Consider the following 25183-nt stretch of genomic DNA (forward strand, 5'->3'; position numbering starts at 1 on the left):
TATCCTTTCATCATTGTAAAGACCTACTAGATAATGCAAAACTAATGCGGCATGGTGCTGCTTGAAACATAAATACACTTCGGGATTTTTTACTATCAAACTTAAATGGAGCCTGGCAGTGAAGTCATTATAGAAATAAACTCTCTGAAGTGATCTTAAAGGATTTTTTTACTTGGGATTAATGCCACAAATATTGCCTTTTATCAGCTTTTCCCATAAAAAGCTATAGTCCCACGCCAAAACATCAGATTAAGATAACTTTGGGAAGGAACAGGCTGAAGTTCAGTTCTTCCCTTTGGAAGACTTTATTAGTCACCTGTTAAAGCCACAAATACTCTATATCACCTTCACTCACCATCAAGGCAACAACGAGACACTGCAACTGGAAATTGTCCAACTGCTTCACAGTTGAAAGCAAGAGCATTAAAGGAAGGGTCATCGGCAGAGTGGACAGGGAAATCTATGGTATCTGACTGTACCCATTTGGGATATCTCTGTTTGAGGGGCACCTCTGCTACTTCTCTGTCCATTTCCTCCCACAACTCAGAAGAGTTTGGAGCAAGTTTCCCTTGGATATGAAACGCAGCCAGGGGTCAATTTCTTTTCAATACGACATTACAGCAAAGGGGGAGACTTTCTCCCCTTTATACTCTGAAGTGGTACCGCAAGCACCTTCTTCTGCAAAACAAGATATTTGCTTGAAGTTTTCAAAGAAGTTTCACACCAACTAGAAACTTCTCAGTGCTGCCAAAATAAATCAAACTGTAGGGGCAATGTCCTAAGCAGATCTGAGGTAACTGAGGCTATTCTTATGGAAGAGAAGGCAGCTGTATTCACTTGGAAGTACATACAATATTTGAAAACACGTTACCCCTCAGGAACTATTTTTCTTGAAATAAGCATCAGCAGCACTGAACATTAAAACCCAACAACAGCATTTTGTGTGTGGCAAGCATTTTACATAATGCAGTAGGGCTGTTGTGCACATCCCACGGTGTGCAGACAACAGCATTGGTTCAGTACATTTCTGATTTAAGTACCATTTTACATCTGACACTTGCATGGAGCCGGCTGTCATTATCACAGTTGTGCTCTGGTGCTTGTGCCTTTCTTATTTTGCAATCCCCATCAAAGAAAGGCAGCATTCTAGAAAAGATGCACATTTTCCCTCTTGGAGGCAGGAAAGGAGACTTCACAGCATTTCAAGAAGCCTTCAGTGTATAACTAACCAGCCCAGCTTTATGATGGTAAAACCCATTTGTTTTCTTTAAACATCACTCAAAAATTGCAGTTTTATTCCTTGTGGACATTTGAGTCAAGGCTTAATAGCCACATTTATCTCAACCACATACACAAAAATAATTTTACACAGAGCACTGTACTGAAATCCCCTCTAAAAGACATGCTGAAGTTTAGCATCGTGCCTTTGAACGCTGATCATGTACCAATCTATGTTAAAAGTAATTCTGTAACGCAGGTTGAGTTATCTACTTACATAATATTTAATTCAGAGCTGGAAAACATTTACCAATAATTCAGCTAAAGATTCAAGAACTTGTGATTTATTCCTTGGAGGGCTAAGGTCAGAAATGCACAGGCCACATCTGCTTTTAATAGAAGAAAATTCTGATACCAGCACTTTGAGCCTTGGTAAATGGGAAAAAAAAATAATTATGTATGCATATATATATATATACACATACACACACACACATAGATACATAAACTCAGTTTGAATTCTTTTTACAGGTTTTCTGCAAGGATACCACCTTTAAATACAGTTTTGTTACAGGTATTAAGAGTCCTGTTAATTTATAATACAAAATCGTTGCTTCTAGAAGAGGTCTTTCTAATTTTAAAGGCAAATTTAAATGAGAGAGAGACTAAATCTATAGTTCATTTGAGCTCATCTATATTCAGCCTTAGGCCTTTGTCTTCCACCTTCTCTAACACTCTCCTTTAAATCAAAGGTATTCAGTTCAGAAAAAGCATTCATCTAAAGCAGATTAAAACAATAAAGACTACAAACAAAGGTGAAATGATAATTCAGGAAAGGGGAGGAAATCACTTCACCTTTCTGCTTTGGAGGTGTGATTCATTGTTTTACCGAGGTCATTTGACAGACAATGAATTCCAGGCTTGCTATTCAAGTCTTCCCATTAATTCTGTAGGCTAATTAAGACTCTGCCTCTCCAGATTTCTCTTCCACAAGCAGTACACATGTAGGACTAGTTCTTAAACAAAAATTTAGGGTTTCTAGTCCACCTGCTTCACTAGAGCATGAAATGAATCCTAAACCAGCTTTCCTCCACAGCTTTAATTCCTTACAGCCAAGTCAAAAAAAAAAAAAAATCAATTTTTCCTTGACTATTTGCCCAAGGCTTTTTCCTAGAGAGAGCCCAATTGGCTGGATGTAAAAAGTCAGCCTGGAGAGCAATGCCCCACAGCTACTTGGGGACAAAACTAAACAGTAGCTAAAAAATGCCATCTGAATAGGAAGAAAGAAAAGGAAGAAGAAGAGGGAACTCTACTACTAAACACCTTCCACCTTCCACACAGGCTCAAACCTGAAGCCAGTGATACGGGAAGAATGGAATGGAGGAGGCACACGTGCTTTGGGAGCACAAGGCCAGGAGCTGCCTTCCAATAGAAGAATTGGTGCAGTATCTCTGTAGCCTCACAGAACAATGCCATCCGCACAGCCTCTCCAGTGAGATCACAGGACCATCGGTGCCCACAGGCAGCAATTTAGCTTCTCCATGAGCCCTGTATGAGGCACTGGCTACATATCACAAAGCTTAGCTATGGTAAAAACACACAGTCCAGTTATTCTCTAGTTCATCAGCATGTAAACAAGCACAACTTATTCTTGTCACCATTTGCTTCTCCATTCTTATAATATTGCTATGGATATTTGTAAGTTGTATTCATGAGTACTTGCAGAAATGAAAACATGCAAGCTTAATTCCTTCCAACGCTGTAGTACAATGTAGGGCAGATCTCAGCAGGTATGTAAACAGTTTTAGTTCACTGAATTCAGAGTGGTCAAATGGATGAACAAGAAAACACATCCTTCTAGAAATGCCTCTGTCTGCACTGCTTTTAAATATGCATGTTTCTTAACTTTTTCCTCTACAAATTGTCCTATTTGATTTCAAGCAATATGAACACAGAATACAGTTACTGTGGCTTAATAATTTACCACCCATCAGCTGACCTGCAATAAATGTGTATGAGCTCCTAGGCTCACCCAGATGTTAGGTGGTACACTGCACTGAAGCTTTAGGACACATATTTAGTTACTATTGCTTCGAATGTGTATCCTATGTATTGTTGGCTTGCAATTATATTAAAAAACCAAGTGGTAATATTAACTTGAAATAATTCATAACACAGTAGGACAAAACCCATATGATCCTTCAAAAGCTGACCATTTCAGGAGGGTTGAGCTTTCTATTCATGTCTGTGTACTAAATACGTACATTGCCTGAAGACATACCCAAAATATTTTTTAGTTTTAAGAACCACAGTGCCTGGTCCACTCTAAAAAGCTGCATCACAAGCCTGTCATCTGCTCCAGCTAGGAATTAAACTGGGGGAAACATATAGTTAAGCAAATACATCTCTGCCTTTCTCAAAATTAAGTGTTAAAGCTGCTAAAATAGTCCAGCTACTGAAGTAACTGAGTAGTCAGTGACTTAAATCTCTGCCCAAATTTTCCAGAGAATATGCACAACACTTTAACATAGTTTTCTTGGAAATCATATTGAAAATCATTACTAAATAAAAGTTCCCAGCAAAACAACTTTCTTTTATCATGCAACTTCATATCCTTTTTCTTCCATTTTGCACTGGGTGAAGAACTATGCAAACAAGATGGTCTGGATAGATTTAATCCTGCCTGAGCGGGACAGATCTCCAGCCCATTTGCCTGAAGCTTTCTTTATTTCTATGAGAAAAGAAAAAAGCAAAGAAAACCCAAATCTAATTTATTTGGTTCTCTTCAAAGATGCAGACACTGTGTAGCTCAACTGCATCTTTCAGAATCAGTAAACAAAAATTGCCCACCCACTGGATTTTTCTCCCATAGTAGTTTAAGACTCTCCTTGTCATTTCTCCTGTCATCACTTTGGTAGTCCCACCAGTGGAAGCTCTAATTCACATCAGCCACAAATATGCCAGATTTTCTCCAAAGCCCAGTCTAAATGGGTGGTCTCACTGCTACCAATAGCACAGAGATAGAATAATACAGATTTAGCCACCTCCTTCAAAATATGTGTCTTGACAAAACCTCATTGATTTCATGCCAACAGCAGTCTTCCTGTTCTAAGTAAGTCTATTGTCAAGTATCAAAACACTATCATCGAGATTACAGTTTCTATTTAAATTTCTTTGTTACATTCACTGCAAACAAGACTCAAAATTTCCCGTGACCTACATTAGGACTCTCTACTGTGTAGACTAGGGGTCCTCAAACTTTTTAACCAGGGGGCCGGCGCGTGGATGAAGTGGCAGGAGGTCATCTGCGGCTGCTTGGTTTCCCCCCCCAACGAGGGGGGGGCGAGGGGGTCTGTAAATACCGGGGGCCGGATTGAGGACCCTGGGGGGCCGTATCCGGCCAGCAGGCCGTAGTTTGAGGACCTCTGGTGTAAACAGAACAGAGACAGCAACTTGACAAAAGTCTGACTGGGATTTTCCCCAGCCAACACATGGCACTAAGTGAAGCACTGGCTGCTCTGGCACGTCGGTGATGCAGGAGGATGATCCTGCTCCTTTCTAATCACAAAAGTTCAGATCCAAGATTTGGTTACAGCACTGATTTTGCCGATAGTATACCCTTTAACTTTATGCAGTCCTAAAAATGAATTACTGTTCTCACACCTCAAGCCTTGTCTTATGTCACGACTACCTGACACATACTGCTTTTGGACTAGGTATGATAGTAACAGAAGAGAGAATGGGAAGCAAAGAAGGTGTGAGCCATCTGAAGAATATTTCTAACACTGTTTAATTTTGCACAGTGGGAAGACCATCATCATGTGTCATAGCACTGTCCTCATTCGAGATCCCAAAGCCTTGAGTCAGGCAGCTACTCAACTTCTCTTCAACAAGTGTGACTTAACTACACAGAGCAGGGAGGTTGTGGCTCAAGTAAAAGAATGTAAAGTATAGATGCAAGTCACATATTGCAGTGATTAACACCTATAAAAACATGCATTTTACAGTTTTCTAATTAGAAAATATATCTTCTGGCCACTCTTTTTTTAAAAAAATTACATTTGTAGAAACAGCTAAGTTAACAAATTGTGCCCAGAAATTATTTTTAGTTTCTGGCATATTTTACAAACTAACTTTTAATGACTGAATGACACAGTTACATTGCATATGAATCTTGATTAGCAAATCAACATTTTAATTTAAGGATCATTAACATAAATTTAAATAGCACCTGAGAATCATACTGTGTGCACCTTCCTAGTTAACCTTTAGTTGCCTTGTTTGGGTAAACTACATGACTCTTCACAACAAGGTTCCCACGTTACACATTTCCGTACAAATTAGAACAACAACCAGTAACTGCTACTGTAGAAAAGCTTTTAAAATTTTAGAGCACATTCCACAGTCTAGCTATATTTCTTTTAGAAGAAAGGTTTCAATTCATAGCAGTTCCTCTTAAGTTACTGTCAGCTACTATCTTTGGTCAATTTATTAAAAAAAGCTGAGAATTCCTTCCACATTTCAAGTGACCTGGATAACTCTGCTTCTTCTGGTACATGCAAAAATCTCTCAGTCTTTCCTTAACCTTTAGTCTAAGTGGAAGACACTAAGCAAAACTGACTTGAGATATAGTTTTGGGTTAGTTGGTCTGTTGTTGTGTTTTTTTTAAACAGATGGCACAAAGTTTCAAGTTATTAAGCTTTCTGCCTGTACTATTTTTTCCTTATATTCTGAATAGTGGAGACATATTACATAATTTTTTCCCCAGTTAGGGATTACTGCCTTTTTCAAACCGTATAACTCTTGATGCTAAAATCCCTAGCGCACTTACTGAGTGTATTTGATTGCTCAGGAGAAATTCCATCAGCTCACATCCATTCTGCACAAATCTCCTAGAAATCCTTTCACAAACCTATCACCTCAACAGTTTCGCATGGTCTGCAAATATGAAAGGATTGCAGATTTTCAGGACAAGATGTGCTTCATATAGCAAATTTAAGCCAACTTAAAGGCTCCTCTTAGTCCAGAGGGTAAAAATCACTATTTTTAAGCAGCCTAAGCTAGCAGTCATGCAGTAGTACTGGGCTTATTATACTACAGATGAAGAAAAGTTAATGCTGTCAAAAGAGTCCTGGGAAATTACTCCCATTTTGGCAACCATCCTCACAGAAGAGTGGATGAAGTACTACTCCTCTCAACATGGCTATCTCCAAAGATTGTCAAGGAAGATGGATATTCTCCCAGGTAAAGGAGCTGCCTCTATCTCATCAGCAGAGGACTGAAGAGACAAGTCACAAGTTCAGTATTAAGATGTCACCTTGATCCAAATGCCTTGAGAACAGTTAAGTAGACTTAACTGTTCAGGATGTTGTTTCCTGCAAACTGCCATGCCAATTTAATTTAATTGTGCACAGCACAAATATTTCCAGCAGTTCTATCACCAAGCTTTCCAGTGGAAAGCTCACTAATGTCTGTCACATACCCTTATCAGAGGTCTGAAATTTGTCCTTGGATCAAGTGTCAAGCTTCAGAGCTAAGAAAAATAATTCATAGAACATGTTCAATGAAGAAAGAAGAAGGGTAATTACTCGATTCTCTGTCTTCTACAGGCTAGGGAGCTGGGCAGAGAGGAACCTAATGAAGTTCAACAAAGGCAAGTGTAGGGTCCTGCAGCTGGGGAGGAACAGCCCCCTGCACCAGTACAGGCTGGGGGTTGACTTGCTGGGAGACAGCTCCACTGAGAACGACCTGGGAGCCCTGGTGGACAGCAAGTTGCCCATGAGCCAGCACTGTGCCCTCGTGGCCAAGAAGACCAATGGGATCCTGGGGGCCGTTAGGAAGTGCATGGCTGGCAGGTTGAGGGAGGTGATTCTCCCAATCTACTCTGACCTACTGAGGCTGCATCTGCAGTACTGCATCCAGTTCTGGGCTCCCCAGTTCAAGACAGACAGGGAACTACTGGAGAAGATCCAGCAGAGGGCTACAAAGATGATGAGTGGACTGGAGCATCTCCCTTATAACAAAAGGCTGAGACAACTGGGTCTGTTTAGCCTAGAGAACAGAAGACTGAGAGGGAATATTGTCAATGTCTACAAATATCTCTATGGCAAGCATCAAGAGGATGGAGCCAGCCTCTTTTCAGTGGTGCCCTGCGACAGGACGAGGGGCAACAGACACAAACTGCAACACAGGCAGTTCCATCTGAATCTGAGGAAAAGCTTCGTTTACTTTGAGGGTGACAGAGCAGTGAAACAGGCTGCCCAGAGAGTCTGTGGAGTCTCCTTCTCCAGAGACATTATAAACCCACCTGGACGTGATCCTGTGCAACCTGCTCTAGATGAACCTGCTTAAGCAGGGGGTTGGACTAGATGATCTCCAAAGGTGCCTTCCAACCCTGACCATTCTCCGATTCCTTATCTGCCTTCAGATAACCCAGAAATAAGAGGTCAGCACATGAGTGGCTGCTAAGCTCTTGGCAACCCTTTCCTCCCACCCACTCATGACCTCCAGTTTCTCTCCCTAGCCTGCGACAAGAATCATGTCAGGCTCCAAATGCCATATCAGTCTTCACACCTATCTTACGAAGAACAAATAAAGTTCAATAGCATCTGTGAGAAAAGGCTGGAGGAGGCTGACAGGGGTCATCTGTAGTGTAACATTACCACAGTAAGACGTCTGAAGATTGATATTTGTATTTTCTTAAATCTAGCATCTCCATAATGTGATATGTGTGTTATCTGCCTTAAAGAAACCAAGGTACAACACAGTCCAAACCATACAAGTGTTACCAAGAAAGTCTTTTTGTGTCGATTCCCTGCACTGTCAAAAACTTAGTAGCAGCAAATGTAATAGCAATTCTAGAGAATTTTACCAATCTAACACCGGAATCAATAAAAATGGAAAAGCCCTGAAGAAAGTATCTGATGGACAGGGAAGTGTCTATTTAACTGTACCACCCACTCTATTATAAACACAGCATAGCAGCCACCAAGAAACTGACCCACAACCTAGACTTTTTTTTCCAGTGAGTCCAAGTTCATTACAACATTTACTCTCCCTAGTAAGCACACATTACTGTATGAGAAGTAGGCTATATTGGCACTGGACAAGTTAATGGATGTTCAAGTTAGAAGTTGAGTACTCTTAACTGAATCCTGTTAGTTCAGATTATGCCATGATTGTATTTAAATCCATTCACAAAAAACAATTACCTGAGCATATCTATAATATGCGTATCTACATAACAGTTCCCATAATAAACAATTTTACTGTCAAAGATAAAATTAAATGGCTTCACATCAAAGAGCACACAATCCATCTCTCAAGTTGAAATTTCATGCAAATATAGTAGGGTTTTAACCATCTGATGAGACTTGTGTTTAGTTCTCTTGTAACATGACAGCTTTAAGCATCAGCAAAATCAATAAGGACATTACAGAAGATAATATTGATACTTCAGCTGGAATGATCAGCAGTTCCTCCACAGGGCTCAATCCTGTTCCTACTGTACTCAAGTGACAGGCGCAAACATTTACAGGATATAAAGCTCCAAGTCCATCAGCTCCCAATTAATATTCCTATATTTACTTTATCATAAGTATAAAAAGTTGCTTTAGCTTAAAGACAGCTACACTTTCCACATGTAAATAGTATTTAAGAAAAGTCTTTTTACCTCTGTTGGTTTGTAGCAATCTACGAGAGTTTCCTAGAAGCAAAATACAAAAGTGTCAGTTCCAATACAGAATAACAGTGAACATAAACAAGGCCGCAGTATGAAACTTGACAAGGAAGCAGGGAAAGAAAAGGAGAACCAGGAAACACTGGATGAATATGCTACTGAAAACCAAGCATTACAGTAAGTCACCTTTGCTCCCTAGGTGGATCAGAAAGATTTGCAATAGGAGAGAAATGATGGCTTTTTCCTCCAAGTTCGAAGGTACAAAATCCCTCTCTCCATGAAAATCTGGGAAGAGGAGACTCCAAGAACATTTCCCCCAGCAGTACACATGTGAAAGGTAGCTTTCTGTGAGGGCACCACAGTCTTCACAATACAGAAATAAAGACATGAGCTAGGTCAGGCATTCCTAGCAGGGCAGCTGCAGCAGCTAGTTTAGGCAGAAGCAGCAAAGCTATTTATGAATGCTGAGTAAACAGCCTGGGGCCATGCCCCATGTGTCTGTGGCTGGGCAGTGGGCACTGAGAAAAGGGTGCCAACAGGCACTGCAAATCAGATGTGGTGCCTCAAAGCACTTCAGTCACCTCTCAGAAGTGAGCTGAGGGCAAACCACTGCTGTGGGACAGGTTTCCTTCCTTTAGTGCATCTGAGAAGATTATAAGCAGAGACCCTCATATTGGTTTTCTATCTTGATTTAGATATATGTATCTTTATTAAGACAGTGATGTTTCTTTTCTCCCACTCATTCTTCCATTCAGCAAACTTTTATCTCAAACAGAATTCAGAGATTTAGAGAGCTGGTTTGGATTGTATAACTTCAGCAAACAGCTTCTGCATTTCCCTCCTAACTCCTGTTGCTGATCATCTTATCCTTTCCTCAAGCTTTTAGACAAGCTACTCCAAGATAACTTGATGAGTTCCAATTTCTAGGTAGTATAGACAGAGAAACAGTTTTCAGTATCCTAAGGACAAGGCAGGATTTCTGGTCTGTATATGCACACATGTATATTTCTGCTGCTGCAGTGAATCTCAGAAACTACCTGGTCATCATAACTGACTCTCAGCCACATAGTTTTTCTATGTAACTGTTGTTTATTTTTTTATGTTTTCTGTTATTTATTTTAGATACTTGTAAAACTTAGAATTTATCTAGTTGTCTCAGCATATCTCCCTGTATTATTGGATTTTTGAACTTTTGTTTACTCTTGTTATCATCCACCTTTCAGAAGTTTTTTGTCCTAAAGGATTTTGATTACGTTTGTACAGTCCAGTAGATTATGCTAAACTCAGACCTAGGAACTTCTCAGTTCTAGTTTTACACTTACAGTGGATTCAATCAAACACAAGATATGGACTCAGATGCATTAATTCAGCTACATTCCAATTTAAAATTAGAAAATAATATTACCTGTAATTTAAGAGCTCTCTCCTCTTCATTGGCTGCATCAAGAAGGTCATCAATGTCAATTTCTACATCTGGCATCTCTTCTTCCTGAAAAGCAAAAGTTCCCACTTAGTCCATAGAGATATCCTACACATAACCTCAAAAGCAGCCTAGTGATAGCACACATAACCCCATCTGCCTGGAGCCAGACAAGAAGGAAATCAGCAAGGGATGGTGGCTTGATTCCTTCCTCCCAAGCCAGCAGAAGGCCAAGGCCCTGTGTGGCAGGAGGAGGTGACAGCTCTTAAGCAACCCTTCCCTCACAGCTGAGTTGTGTTACTAACCCATGCCCAGCGGCACAAGTCATGCAGTTCTCACAGTACTGGGCAAGAGGATGAAGAAGAGGTCAGGGGAGAGGAAGCAGATAAAAGCTGCAGCAAGCCACAAAATTGCTTTGAGCACATTCCTGACTGGACTGCTTATTTTGTTACACTACGGAATATCTCCCTTGCTTAAAGTTGGCTTACAAGGATGACATACATGTCCCATCAGAGGAGCTCAGATTTCCAGTGCCTGCAGTGAAGCATGAACTTTAAGGTACAGAATATTTTAGAGGATTTAAAACTCCTCACCATACACTTCTCCCTTTGCATCACCAGCACAGACATGTTCCCTGAGTCAGAGCAGAAGTCCACACATTTTGAAGGAACCCTGAGCTCTGGATTCCCAATAAGAATTCATCATTCACAGATATCACTGTTTATTGCACTTGCAATTAAGCAAAAAAATATACTGCTGGTCATTTTTTGCATTTTCTCATTATAAAAGGCACTTCAAAATGGTAAAGCAGCACCTCACTGCACACACAAAACACTGGTCTCAGCCTTTCCTCCATGCCAAGTGCCACCCTCACAGTGGTCTCAGTGCCACCGACACACTGCTTCGCTGCTGCCCCTGCCCCATTCAAGCCAATGGATGGGCATGCGAGTCTGCCCTCCTCCATAAGTACACTGTCATCAATTGGCTCACTGGCACTGCATCACCGTGGCACCTCCTGAATGAAATCAGGGACCCAAAAGCCTCCAATGGAGAGGGTGGATTTGAAAGTCAGGATGAACCAATAAGACCGCTGTCTCCAAGCAGCTGCTGTCTTGTACGCCACCACTTCTCAAAATTCTTTAAAGAAGAATTTTGATTAAAATGTGGTGGTTCCAGCGATTCGCAGAAGTTTCAACAATTGTGAAAATTTAACAGCTCCAGTAGCAACTGCCACAGGTAACAACAAAATTACTCTTCCACTCAATAAAAAAAGAGACCAAACATTAGCAAGGAAGATAACAAATTAGCTCAAGTTAATCTAACAGAAGTACCAAAGTGCCAAACAACTAGCTCTATCAGAATCTCCAGCTAAAATGCCAACTGCTCAACATTTATTTGGGTGTAAGGAAGGAGGACAGAAGCAGGATGATTAACTTCCCCATTTCCCATCTCTGAAGGAAAGCATGCGGGAACACGATAGCACAGCCATGCAGGCTGTGTGACCTGATGAATAAAAACGCACAAATCACATCCTTTTCCCAATTAGCAGGTTCACTCTTTTTCAGCATGCATTTTAGTTAGAAAGGAAGTGTGGGCATTTGCTGAGATGAATCATAAAAATACTAGTTGCTGTAACAATCTGGCAATAAGGGATTTCCTAACCTAATGCTATAGATTCATTAGCAATTTAAACAAGTGGAAGAGAGAGAAAAGAAGTCTTCCACAGACTATAAAGATATTCAGTAAAAGCCATTAGAATTGAAAAGGATAAAGATTAATCCATAACAGTGGTACATTTACTTAGCAGCTTACTATTCCAACTCTACACTAATTTGCATATCACACTAAGAACCAGAAATTCCCCAAATAGACAATAAACCTCCTGAACATTTTATCTAAGCAGATCATCATAAATACTGTTAAGATAGGGTGCCTGGAGTTACCATTAATACTGTAAAATTATCAAAATACACATCTATGGACCTGCATAAATGCCGACCTGTCTGCACTCAGAAGTGCAGTTCAGCGCAGTGAGTATTTTGTCAGATACACGTTTTGAACTCTTGCCTGTCAGAGTGGCATTCTGCCAAACTGAAATGACGTTGAAAGGTGACAGTGAGAGGGAATTCCGTAGAAGGTATATAATGTTTTTTTGTGGTCACACTTCAGAGCACTCCTGAAAGGTTAGCTTTACTCTGACTGGTACCAGTCAGTCATGTGGGAGAAATCCTTGCTTCTGTCTGTCTTCACTCTTCTCTTCTTTAAATCAGCTTTCTCCTACATCTTCAAGGTTCACACTGCCATCAGTCCAGAGGGCAACTGTACCAGTAATTCACTGATGCTTTGGTATAAGAGGGAACACAGCTCCTCTACATCAAGGAGTGCCATAACAAAATAAATCAAGAATAGTTCAGAAGCGAGAGACTATAGTTGTGTCTGACATACTAGCATCCAATTAAGTTACATTCTCTCTAAAAGAGCATGAGTATCTTTCATCACTTCACAGCAGATTTGAACTCTGATACGCAACACAAATGGAGGGGGGAAGCCCAAAAATGTAACTCTTGCTTTTATTTTTGACTGAACGAACAAACATAACCAAAGCGTTTTTCACCCCCAACTGAACTACTGTGCCCGCACGATCTCAAGAATTTTATGTTAGGCATGAAAAACATGTGCTTCGGTCAGGAGCCTGACCGCTCCCCAACAGCTGTAGTGACAGAAGGAAGGACAAAAGAGTCATGTGTTCTTTTTGCCTGATTTTATTGGCAAGAAGTATGGTTGATTCTACTACAATTAAGCTGCTAGATGCAGATTAGGCTGGGGCAAGCCGAGCCTGAAAGGGGCTGTGTATAGCCGAAGGGTGGTATTTTAAGAGTCTTGTTAGCGCCACGAGGCTGTGCAAGAAAAACAAAGCACTGCCATGTTCTGCTCCAGTGAGAGGGAAACAAGGTGTTGCAAATACCAGATGATGGGGTGGGGAAAGAAACCACAAGAAACGTGCTGACAGGGAGCATCCCCCAGAAATACTAAAACAAAAAATGAATAGGGGTTGCAGGTGCAAACACCCAGTAACTGAAACAGTTGGAGGCGGGAAGCATGGTATTCAAAAGTCAAAAAACATCAAATTCGCTTCTGTGCTATTTAGTGCAACTTAAATTCAACCTTGCATTGGAAGACTGCCCCATGGTTATTTAGGTTGCATGACTTCTTTGCAGGCTACTGGCAAAACACCTTGGGGCACAGACATGCATTAAGTAATAAATAGCTGTAGCAGTTTAAGACATTACAACCACTCCAACTGTTTGTGATGTAGCCTCTGGCAGAGGTGATTGCAGCCCCAACAGTGAGTAGAATAGAAACAAGTGAGTATCCCTTAGTGAGTCCAGCGAAAAGGTCTGACAGCCTCTGAAACCACCTCCCACAGCAGCTTAAGTCAAGAGCTGGAGTTTGCAAAGGCGGCTGAAGAACACTTGCACACTCTAGTATGCTGACCCTGAGGACAGCACAAGCAGGTCTGACATCGTTACAAGTATTTACTAATTAAACATTTATCTGAGGCTTTAAATTTTAAAGGGCAATAGTTGCCCTGGGTGTAACTTCCCACTATAAACCCAGCTCTCAAATTAGCCTGCTATCCCTCATCCTCACTGTCCATTCATTGTGCATCATCTCATTCATAGTGCTGGGAAATAATGAAATAGGTTTGTTTGGGTTTTACTTTAATTTTAAGTTTGGGAGAGAAAGGAAAAGTTAAGCGCAGCAAGGAAAGTTAAAGCCATCATTTGTATAATGAGTTTGGAAGCAACCTGAAAGGACAGCAAGAGAAAGATGAAGGAAAAGGAGGCAAAGAAGAACATACGATTCAGATGTATGAAAGTTTCAGACCATATGAGAGAAATCTCTGATTCAAAGTCCTGAAAGATGGCCAGAGTAAGTGATCAAAACCAAACTAGAAAACAGGACCAGTTCCTCTGGAAGTATCCACTTAATATATGAAAAGTTTTTTGGTTGGGGTTTTTGTTTTTTGTTTGTTTGTTTTTAAGAGAGACATCTGCTGGATATCAATACAGTTAGCTCTGGAAAACAATCGGCAGAGATGGGTGGCACTGCCCCAGTGCAAGACAATAGAATGTCTTACAAAGTCACAGGATGATAAAAGTGCCAAAAGTTAGCAGGAGTAGAAGTCATTGGTTGCATATGTAACCTGGTGGGCTTACAAATGAAGTACATTTAGTACAGGGAAAAGAATACCATCAAAGAGTCATTTGTATGAAACAAAGGAAAAATCCATGTGTTCCACATTTCAAAGCATTCTGTTGTTTTCGGGGACTTACAGGTCAAGCCAAAAGTAGCTAAAAATGAGACTAAGAAGAATAGTTTAAGTGATCAAAGATTATGAATCCAGAATCAAATAAAGCTCTCTCTGACTTAAAGCTAATCCTAATTAAGTCAAGACTCAAAATACAACAGCTAAAATATAGCTCCTTGCAACACAAAAAAGCTGCTAGTGCCTATTTATTGGCATGAGAAACAGAAGGTTAGAAAAGGATGTTAAAGACAGCAAGAAGAGACTCACAAGTGCCAGGGTTGGGGACACTTACAGTAGGAACAAGTATCCTCAGTGGTACAACCCAGTTACTAAGTGACAGTATGTTTCCTTCCATCCTAAAATATTACCAGCAGTAATGCCACAGCAGCCATGATGATCTAATGTTAGCCATCCAAAAAAAAATTAAAATTCCATCATTTCTGTTGGTTCAAGTAAAGTGGATCATGCAACAGCGAATATTAGTTGCATAGTTGGTGAATCAGTGAACACATTTAGGATGCTGCTCCCAGTGTGGTACAGTCCTTATCATGCAGTTACACACTATATTCTCCCCCATCAGACCCTTATCTCATTAGCAATCAGTCAGTTGAATGTGAAACCTCACAGGCAACACAGAATGGAAGGCCCCACACCCCTGAGCACATGCCATCCAGTCTTAGCTCCAACCAAGAGTTAGAAAAGCCTGTGTTGCACCCAGGCTGTTCCTATGATCCAGAATCTACGATCCTACTGTTTCTGAATAATCATAATTTATCTGTGGTATTGTGGATATTTAACAGAAGACTTCTGTGCTGAGCCTGTCTTCAAGCCTGACCTTCTATGGATCCAGTTAAATACCCAGAAAGGGAGGGAACACTGTGTCCACCTATCAACAGAACAGCTTACACAAGTTGTCCAGCATCTCACAGGAACACCAAGTGCATCTATATTTATGTAACATGGTATGAATGAATCTGGATAAAAGTCAAGGACACAGTGTTTGATCTATAGTCTAGATCTGAGCTACCCTCACCACTGAAGCTAGCAGGGGCCCGTGCCCATAGCCTTGCACACACACCACCAGAGGGAGGTAACACTTTACAAAGACAGCAAGGGCCCCTGAAGTTGCTGGTAGAGCGTGGAAAAGTCTACGGAGACCTAGATTCAATTCTCGGGTCTGGAGAGCAGCAGTCTAAGTTTTGCCCAAAAGCACTCATTTCCCTCTGCTTCTGTTCCTAAAAGCTTAGTCCTTCAGCTTTTACTGTCATAGCCTGCTTCCTGCAAAATCCTACCTCCTCTGCTCCTACTTTTTGGGGTATTGCTTCTACCTTCTTCCTCTATACCCTTTCTCCGCAGCTGAGGGCCAGAGGAAGGACCACTGCAATCAGAGAAAGGATTGTCTCTTGGCTCCCAGGCACTGTGACCAGGGCTCCCTGCCAAGATGAACTGCAAGAGCCCAGCCCTTCCTAGCTCCCTACAGAGAAAGCTCATTCACGTAAGACAATCTGAGCTTATTGCCAAGCTAACAAGCCTGGGCACAAGACAAACACAAGAGGAGGGGAGATGCTTAATTGAACTAAGAACACTTTCATGAACTGGCCACAGGCATCTCCGACACAAAGCAAGTCAGCTCCCTCCTAAATTTCCAAGATCAGACATACTAGAGTTTCAACCGAGCTGTTGAAAGTCCTCATGCAATGCGGAAAACCACCTTTTTTTCTTCCTGATATTAGTCTCAACTTCAGAAATAACTGAACTCTCACCTAAAATCTTTCCAAGTTATTCCAGCTGAGGCAGGCACCTACTATGAATCTCCTCGGCTCAGATTATTTCAATTTGGACAAGTTCAACATTTTAAAAGTGTGTTTTCCAGTTGTTAAATCAAGGGTAACACCAAGAGCAATGCTTATGGTGCTCTATATAGAAGAATATACACCTTGCTGTAAAGCAGAGGGGGAGCTTACCTAGGAATCATCAGTCCCTGGCAATTAAAAGGATGTAACAAAGCTGCGGGGAAAGGTAATTAACCTAGATGAGAAAGATGGACAGACAAACAGATACACACAATGATAGTGTTTACACAGGCAGGTACAGCTGGACCTTAGCTTGCTCAGCCAGCGTGCATAAACCGCATAGTCCAGAAACTATAGCTGCGTTAGTGCAGCTTTCAGACCAAGAGAATAAAGCCTGTTGGCAGAGCATTTGCATTCATTCATAGTTTATTAACACTGCAATCAGATTTCCAGACCAAAGCTTACCCACATCCACCTGGCTCGGAGAAGAAAGAGCTAGCTAGCTAAAGCCTGCCTGCATCTGCCAATTCACCTTATGTTGGTTAGTAGATAAATGGTCCTGAAGCTTATATTAGAAAGAGCACACCTTATTCTAAGGAAATCCCAAAGAGGAGATCTATTGGAGCTTCATGTCTGAATCCAGTGAACAGGCAACATTCTCAAGCTCCCAGGTCTAAAGCATAACCTAATAGCATCCCAGAACCATGCCAGTATGCAACTTCAGTGTGTGTTGCCCCTAACCAGAGACACACTATGAGAAAAAACACAGGATTACATGTTAAAAAGAACACTGCCATGCTCCTTGGACAATTGGAAGAGCATGCCCATCCCACCACCTAGCCAAAATTCACTGATACAGCATGGTTAGGAATTCTTCCTTCTCCTTCCATCCCATATCCCAGCTGAGCAAACACACCCTTCTAACACATTCACTTCAAAATACAGATTTACAGAAATAACCTTATTCAAATTAAGTCAGTAAAGTCTGGAAGGACAACACTGACTAGGTGGAGGGTATAACAATGACTAGATCCCTTTGTATTTTCCAGACTAGTACTTTCTGTATAAGATATCCCTTTAATTTATCAGCATATCCATACACATCACTAAGCAGCTGATCAACAAGTGACTCATGAAAGCATGAGTCCTGTGACCTGAAGCTTCAAAGAGCAGAGAGCTCGCTCTTGACCCCCAAAGAGCAAGGAAAAAACAAAAAGAAAAGAGCTCATTCATTATTTCTGGTGAAGAACTACACAGCTTTCACAGTATTGTCAACTGCAAATATTTGAAAAAAGTATATAGGGCTGCAAATCTCTACTGTCACAAGGTGATGGTAACCTGTTGGTCTAACACACTCATCTAGATGAACAAACTAGAGTATGCTCTCCAGTAGACAGCAAAATGGAGTCAAAGGGAAAGTGAGACTAGGGGTGAGAAGGGCTTTTACTCATATTTCATATAAACCATTTGCAAGCATTTTGGTGAAAAATACAGTTCTTTTTTAGGGGCTTGATAAGATGTCTTAAAGTTAACCTTAGTTAAAAAAACATTAGCCCATGGTGCATCTGAAGCAAATGGTTTCCCTGGCCAAAACACAAAAACCAGACAGAGGAGAGGGATCCTGTGAGAATGCCTTCTTAATGGCTGGGACTTCTACGAGTTTTGAATATTCAGGATCACTTGTTTTTTCTGATGAATATGAAAAGGGGCAAAGTTAGCCAGAGACACACAGCTCAACTGTAAGGGCAGCCTTTAAGTAGCTTGGCCTCCTCCATACCCACTACCATCACCATTATCGTTTTCTGTTATACAGGTGGCAGACCAGTTTGAGCAATATGTCCCTTACAAGGCAAGGGAGGGATGCAAAGTTTGGATTTAATCAGCCTCCACAATGACACATTTAGAGATTTTTAAAATGTAAAGTGATTAGTCAAACAACAGAGTCATGCTCCCTCTGTGAGTTACATTACCTGACAACATAACTTGTCAACCAGTACTCTTGCAAGCTGCCTGGAAAGCATAAATCATGAGGATCACAGGTTTGGGGGTTTGGTTTTAGGTGGTGGGAGGAAGGGATTCAAGGCAGAATAATGTCAGGCAGGACAATCCCTGTATAAGGATATCATCTCAAGCAAACTGGAACACTAATCTTGTACATTAGTGTTACCTATCAATAGCCAAGAACAGTTCAAACTTCCTTACTTAGAAACAACTATAAAGAAAAAGCACAGTGTAAAACAAATTTAAAACCACTTCTGGGAATCTCTTAAGTATAAGGGCATCTTAATGTCCACATATGTGCCAGGAGTTTGGCACAGCTCCAGCTTCAGAATTCAAATGGAAATTAAAATATACTAACAGGACAATGACAATACAGCACACACAAAACACTTAAAATTCTAGTTATGAACCTCATTAAAGCAATTGACAGCAAGTTATATTTTCAATAAGCAGGGGAGGAGCACCCACTCAAGCCAAGTTCTTCCATCTCATTACCCAAGCTGGCTCTTTCTCTTCCCTCAGTAAAACCATTGTTGTTTGTTTCAAGCTGGCATTGCCACAGATCAGCCTCTCCTCTTGGCTCTCAAGCAACTGTAGAGCAGATGAAATGGACAGATGCTATTCCAACTACAAGTTCCATTCAAAGAGTCAGTGCCCCTAAAGCAGCAAAGGCAGGCCAAATTTTATTATAAAATAGTGTGCAAGTACACCAAAATAGCAACAGCACAATCCCAGCACTTTGGTGATACAGAAAGAAGCAACTCTGTTGTGCCCTTACTTCAGTTGGGGGGCCTCCGTCAGCATGGAGTGATCAGGGTTATGGGGAGAGATGAGAACATCACCCCTCAATGCAGTTCCTCTGAAAGCTCCCTTTATGGGCAAGCCTTTGTGAAAGAGGATAGGGAAAGGACCTCCACCTCCAGAGCACGGGTCCCCACCCAGCTTCCCTGAATATCTTCACCCTCCCGAGGAAGCAAGCCTGTCTGCATTGACACTCAAGACAGAGGCAGCTGCTGTCTTTGCAGATGCCACTGCAGTTTTGCCTTTCCTTCAGTCAGAAGGCAAGAGGGCAGAAAGATGATGGCAACACATCATAGTTCCCTCTGGACAAACTCCTTACAGCTACAGGCTGCCCAAATGCTGTTTAAGTCAGCTGCTTAGGTCCTGCACCAGAACAGGGTTAACATGGATGATGCTTTACCCTGTTTAAGGGGTGCGGGAAAAGTAAGACAGCCAGCTGTGTCAAAAGTCAGCTGGAAGAAGGGAAAGGAAGGTTAAGTCAAAGCACAGTGAAACAGGTACAGATACTGCCAAACCATTCACTGAAGTTACTCAGGGAAGGGGAGCCAAGGCTTATTTCAGAGGACAACAATATATATAGGCTATGTAACTACAGGTTTTTGGAATTAGAGCAACAGAAAATCTGGAATGCTTTCTTAACAGTGTTCTTCTGCACTGCAGACAGATACTACATCTAGATACAATATTATAGCATATATATATATAGTATATGCAGCATCAGATACTTCATTTAGATACACATCTAAACCACCATAGTGCCACATGATTACACCAACACAAGGTTTCAAATAAAACACAGTACCACTTAGCTTACAACAAAAGAGAAAGTAGTTGCAAAAATATTGACATGCATACTTTAAGCTAGCACTTTATAATGTTAGTAGCTTGCAGTAGACAGAGTATCAGAATTTCCATGTGCTGTTTCAATGTAGATTCTGGCCTACCTACACTCAAGAGGGATGGTAATGGGATTGTCAGGTGGAGGCCTGGGGCTCTCTTTAATCAGTAAAGGCTGATCAGCCATTAAAATTCACTGTATACTTCCACAGTGTGACCACTACTGTTAAGAGATGCCTCTGTGTTTATATAGACCAGGGGTCCTCAAACTTTTTAAACAGGGGGCCGGCGCATGGATAAAGTGGCAGGAGGTCATCTGTGGCTGCTTGGTTTCCCCCCCAACGAGGGGGGGGGGCAGGGGGGTTTCTGTAAATACTGGGGGCTGGATTGAGGACCCTGGGGGGCTGTATCCGGCCCGCGGGCCGTAGTTTGAGGACCCCTGATATAGACCATATGAGAATGCAATGGTGACCTCAGTCAGATGCTCTAAAACTCTCTGCAGAAGAGGAAACCTTGGTCCTCTCCACAGTTCTCTGCTCTGCTTGCTAGCAGGGCCACAAAGCTGCTATTGAAAGAATAACGTATTAGGAGAGCTAAACTGAAGTTTTATTGCACTTCAAACTCTGCCAACTCAGTTGAGACTGGGCTTGTCTAGCAGACACACTGCCTACTGTTGGTCACCAACACACCCATCAGGTTTTCTTGGCTGGAAGGAAGACTTTCTGTGCACTTTCAGAAGGCCATGCCTTTTTACTTAGACACCCTTAGAGCCAGCACAGGCTGACTGCCACGTTTCACTGGCTGCATTGTCCCCTTAGCAGCAGGGAGGTAACTCTTTACGTGTGGATGCAGCCTTCAACTCCATGAACAGCACTGGAGGCTTGTGCAGACACCTTGGCCAATAAATATAACAGATCCTCTTACTTGAGCAGAAGTAGAGAGAAGAAAAGTATTTTTTTCCTCTCAGCTTTTTTTTTTTTTAATGTAATTATATGAGTGCTAAGGAAGTAATTTGCAAAGAATCAACAGGAGTAACTTTTCCTCTAATTGGCTACTAAATGGGCTTTCATAAAAATAAAAAAAAAATGTATACACACACTACTTAGGTTTTGGGGGCTATTTTTTTTTTTTAGCAAATTAATTTCTTGGTATTCTATGTATTAACAAGTTTTCAAAACTGTCTATAATGTAGGTGACTGAAAATATTTATCCTGGGCCCTCAAGTTGCTATTTTTAGTTTGGTATTTATCTGTTGCTTGAATGGGTGACTGAAACACTAGTCAGAGGTCACACACTTGCAGTGCCGACTCTGGTCTGTCCATACACAGTAGTTCTTGTATGAGCAGCTGTTTAGGAAGCACTTGCTCAGATCTCCTGCCATAAAGCATCCAACAGTGAGAAACCAAAATAGGCTCTGACTTGGAACAGAACAGCTTCCAGGAATCTCATGCTGGCCAAAAAGCACAGTTTGGCAAGCCTTGCTTGGTTTGGTTTGTGGCCCCATCATTCATTTAAATAATTCCATTGGTTCATTTGGGAAATGGAAGTTGAGAGTCAGATACAGCTTATTTACTCTTTATTTTACCATATGGGTATTTTATAACTTCAGAAGAATTATGACAGCCCTCAAAAAACAGATAGTTTTAAATGTTACACCTATGCAGCTGCCCAGTACAACAAAACCACGGCCACTTCTCTTGAACAGGCAGAATACCTCTTTGTGCTTTCATCTCCTTGCTGGGAAATCCTTGCCTAGTCTATGAGGAAAAAGTCATCATGATGCCAAGGCAGATGCAGCTCCTAAGGTAGAAAAAGGCATCTTTTCTCAACATTTCTCTACAGACAAAATAGCACAAGCCAGTAAGAAGTGAACAATGAAAGCTCCACTCCTCTATCACTTGACAATTTAATAAATATCTCATCTGCAAAGTTTGTATCAATGGAAGATAGAGCAAACGAGTAAGCGCTGAAAGGTAGAAGTTGAACATAAAGCTCAGACTATATCCTCTGCCATTGGTACGGGCATATCAATTCCTTTCAAAATGGGATTTTTCAATGGAAGCATTCAGTTCTCTTTCTTGCATTCAAGCATTGTCCTCCCATTTAGTTTGTTAACCAGGATTTCTGTCTTGCAGCATCACCCCTTCTTCACACTTGCAAAAGCACCATTTCACTACCTGACATATATCCTCACAGGTCCTATATATCATCTCATCCCATTTGAGTTAACATCTAATTGCCACTAAGTTTTAGCTTGCTCTTTTTTTCCAAAATCCTTTTATTATATCCAAATGTAGCACATTTGAAAGGAATTTGGGCTTTAGCCTTCATTTCAGGATGCCTCCATTTAAAAGCTCTATAAAGTCTAGCAAAGATGTCTTCTCGTTCATTTAGTTTCAAGTATACACATTCACTTTTTCCTGAGTGTCTCTGAAAAACAGGTTGTAAGGAGGCACTATTTTCCACATTAAGAGCACATCCTTGCAACCAAAGCACTGACTGCAAGAAGAGTTCATTGCAAAGTCGTCCAAAGCACCACTAAAAGAAAAGCTTCCAGCAAACCCTTTTGAGTCCCAACTTCTCCTGCATTCTTCTAGCTATTTCATTATGAAGGCCCCTTCATCCCTATGGGCATGTTTGCCTATCCCAAGAGAAGCAAACCTACACCAGTCACTGCCAAGGAATTGCACTCTAAACAGCCAGCCAACCTTATAAATGGTGTTGCCATCTTGAAAATGCAAACTGAGCAAGTATCATTTGACAGAGTCTGCAGATGATCTGCAACAACTGTTTTAAGAACAGCTACCAGCCTAATTGCCTTCCAAGGTAGTCTTCAGCATCAAGACCTCCCATTCCAGCTCCCAGGATCCTTAAACAGTGCACTTTTTCAACTGAATTCTCACTTTACTGTGGTCAGCCTAAAATTTGTTCTCCCTCCTGCTTCAACATCACTATTTATCTTTAAGCAGATATCAAATATATGTTAAAATATTTCTATTTTTCAGAGACACAAACATGCAAAGTCAGGACTTGTCAGTGTTCTCTAATCATCTGCATTGTTGGAAACAGTCACAGGATGAAGACAAATGTGTATTTCTCTTCCCAGAGGCATTCCAAAAGAATTAAGAGTTATGGATGATATGGATTTTTTTTTTTTTAAAGGAATAAAAGCTTTGTGGTTCCATAACCATAGCCTGAAGAGTCATTTAAGGCATACTGAAGGAAGAAAGTATAACAAAAAGCAAGATATTTGATGTTTTGGTTTGGTATAAAAGTAAAAAATCCAAAGTCTTTCTGAAGCGTCTAATTTCCTCACAGATTTACTTTTTAAATGCTACAGAGCCCATGATCTTCCAGGACATGTTATTTTGCTGGCAGCAAACATGTGGCAGACCTTTTCATTGGATAATGAAAACTTGTGGTGGGCTACATGATCGTGACAGTGTTGGCAAGCCCAGAACAGAATGAGGGCAAAGTGCTGAGGTGTCCCTCTGCTCCTCAGATACATAAACAGGCAATACTTTCCAGCACAACCGTAAAAATTCCAGATGCTTATGCAACAGCTGCTAGCCCTCACAAATCACCGCAGCTGAAAGATGATGCATGGACACATAGCAAGTCCAGGACTGAGGGCCCTTAAATGAGGTAATAGACCTGGCAATATCAAGAACAGAGAAATTGCAATTGGGCTGAACTGAAAGGAAAAAAACCCCAAAGATGTACACTAATTTTTTTATTTCCCCACTTCTTAGCAGCACAACTCCCAATATACATGTTAAAGAAAACTGCTTAAACTGTTTCCTATGACTGAAATACAGCTCTGGGAGAGGACTATTTTTTTTAAAATCCGTACCAAGCCTAGCACTTCATTACTGGGCTGGAGCCCTGGCGGAAAGGCTGTAATTCTCACATTTTCAAGTTAAGAATAGTCTATCACTCTTTTGTTAAGTACGTTAATTAATACAGTAGGGGGAAAAAAAAAAAAGGCAGGGAGGCAAAGAAGATTTTAAGAGGAGTGTAATTTTCTCAAGTATCCCTTAAATACTGGAAGGCACCACCTTCAATTATGAGGTATAACAAAGCTCCCCAGAAAGTAGAGAACTCACATGCATACTCAAGATCTCATTTCTTAAATAAGCTTCTTGATTCTGTAGTACAGAACACACCAGGACTACCTGAGATCCAAAGTACTTTAATGTAAATCAGAGATCCTCTGCAACTTCTGGAAGTCCAGAACAGAGCGATGCTTCTGGTTAGCACTGAGTTTCCAGAGGCCGAAACAAGGCAGTGTGTAGTTAGCCGCAGACAAAGTCCCTGCTAATGCAGCTTTTCAGACAGAACCCGAATGAGTACAGCAGTCTTTCAGTTTTCTCCTGAAATTACTTACCTAGTATGCAAAGCATTTCCAGCAACTTAGGTATATTAAAAATACAGCCAAACAGTAGCTTCATTCAGGTTGATGTTATACTAAATTGCAACAGTATTTCATGTTACACCATCCAACAGCATACTATATACATAGTGTACACATATATATACACTAACCCTTCAGAAGCATGTTAATAGACCACAAATATGCACCTACATACACATACATATGAACAATTACCTGTTGTTACAGAAAGTTACCAGAAGAAAAATAATCTTGTACACAGATTTCTGCAATGAAAGTATAGGTAGCAAGGCCTTGAAAGAAGCATGGCCTGCCATAGCACTGCAGAGCATATTAACGTGCCATCTGTTCATCATAACAAGCTCAACAGGATTCAGCTTCTAGCTGCAGAGATGCTACCTACAGCACATCCCTTGATCAAGCAGACAGTTGTTGGATATTGCCAAAGTCTTGCCACATCCCTTTCAGAGAACATGTTATATGACTCTGCCACCTGCACAGTCTGGATTTAAAAACTGCTTTCCCAGGGGGCTGTGCCTTTGAGCAGAATTAGTCACACTAACAAGCAGCCCACAGTCTGGTTCCTCCAGCTAGAGATACGCAGACATAACCATTGCTATTTGCTTAAAGCTCTCAGCTTCTGCTCTCACCTTGGAGAAAGACTCATTGTATTTCCAGGAACATTAACACTGAAGAACATGAAATCTGTCCTCAGAAGAGATAGTGGCTC

The 25183-nt window shown here is 41.1% G+C and overlaps 1 protein-coding gene across 1 annotated transcript in view; it reads right to left on the reverse strand.

Moving 5' to 3' along the window:
- The window catches only part of PPP1R14C (protein phosphatase 1 regulatory inhibitor subunit 14C), a 56508-nt gene that overhangs the window by 3150 nt on the left and 28175 nt on the right, over nucleotides 1-25183 (reverse strand). The window contains exons 2-3 of the mRNA XM_055811269.1: nucleotides 10302-10385; nucleotides 8891-8923 (exon numbers count right to left, since the gene is read on the reverse strand). Of these exons, the coding sequence (XP_055667244.1) occupies nucleotides 8891-8923; nucleotides 10302-10385 (117 nt within the window). The remainder of the gene's footprint in view (nucleotides 1-8890; nucleotides 8924-10301; nucleotides 10386-25183) is intronic.

Source organism: Falco peregrinus, chromosome 7, assembly GCF_023634155.1.
Source record: "Falco peregrinus isolate bFalPer1 chromosome 7, bFalPer1.pri, whole genome shotgun sequence".
In the NCBI taxonomy this organism is placed as follows: domain Eukaryota; kingdom Metazoa; phylum Chordata; class Aves; order Falconiformes; family Falconidae; genus Falco; species Falco peregrinus.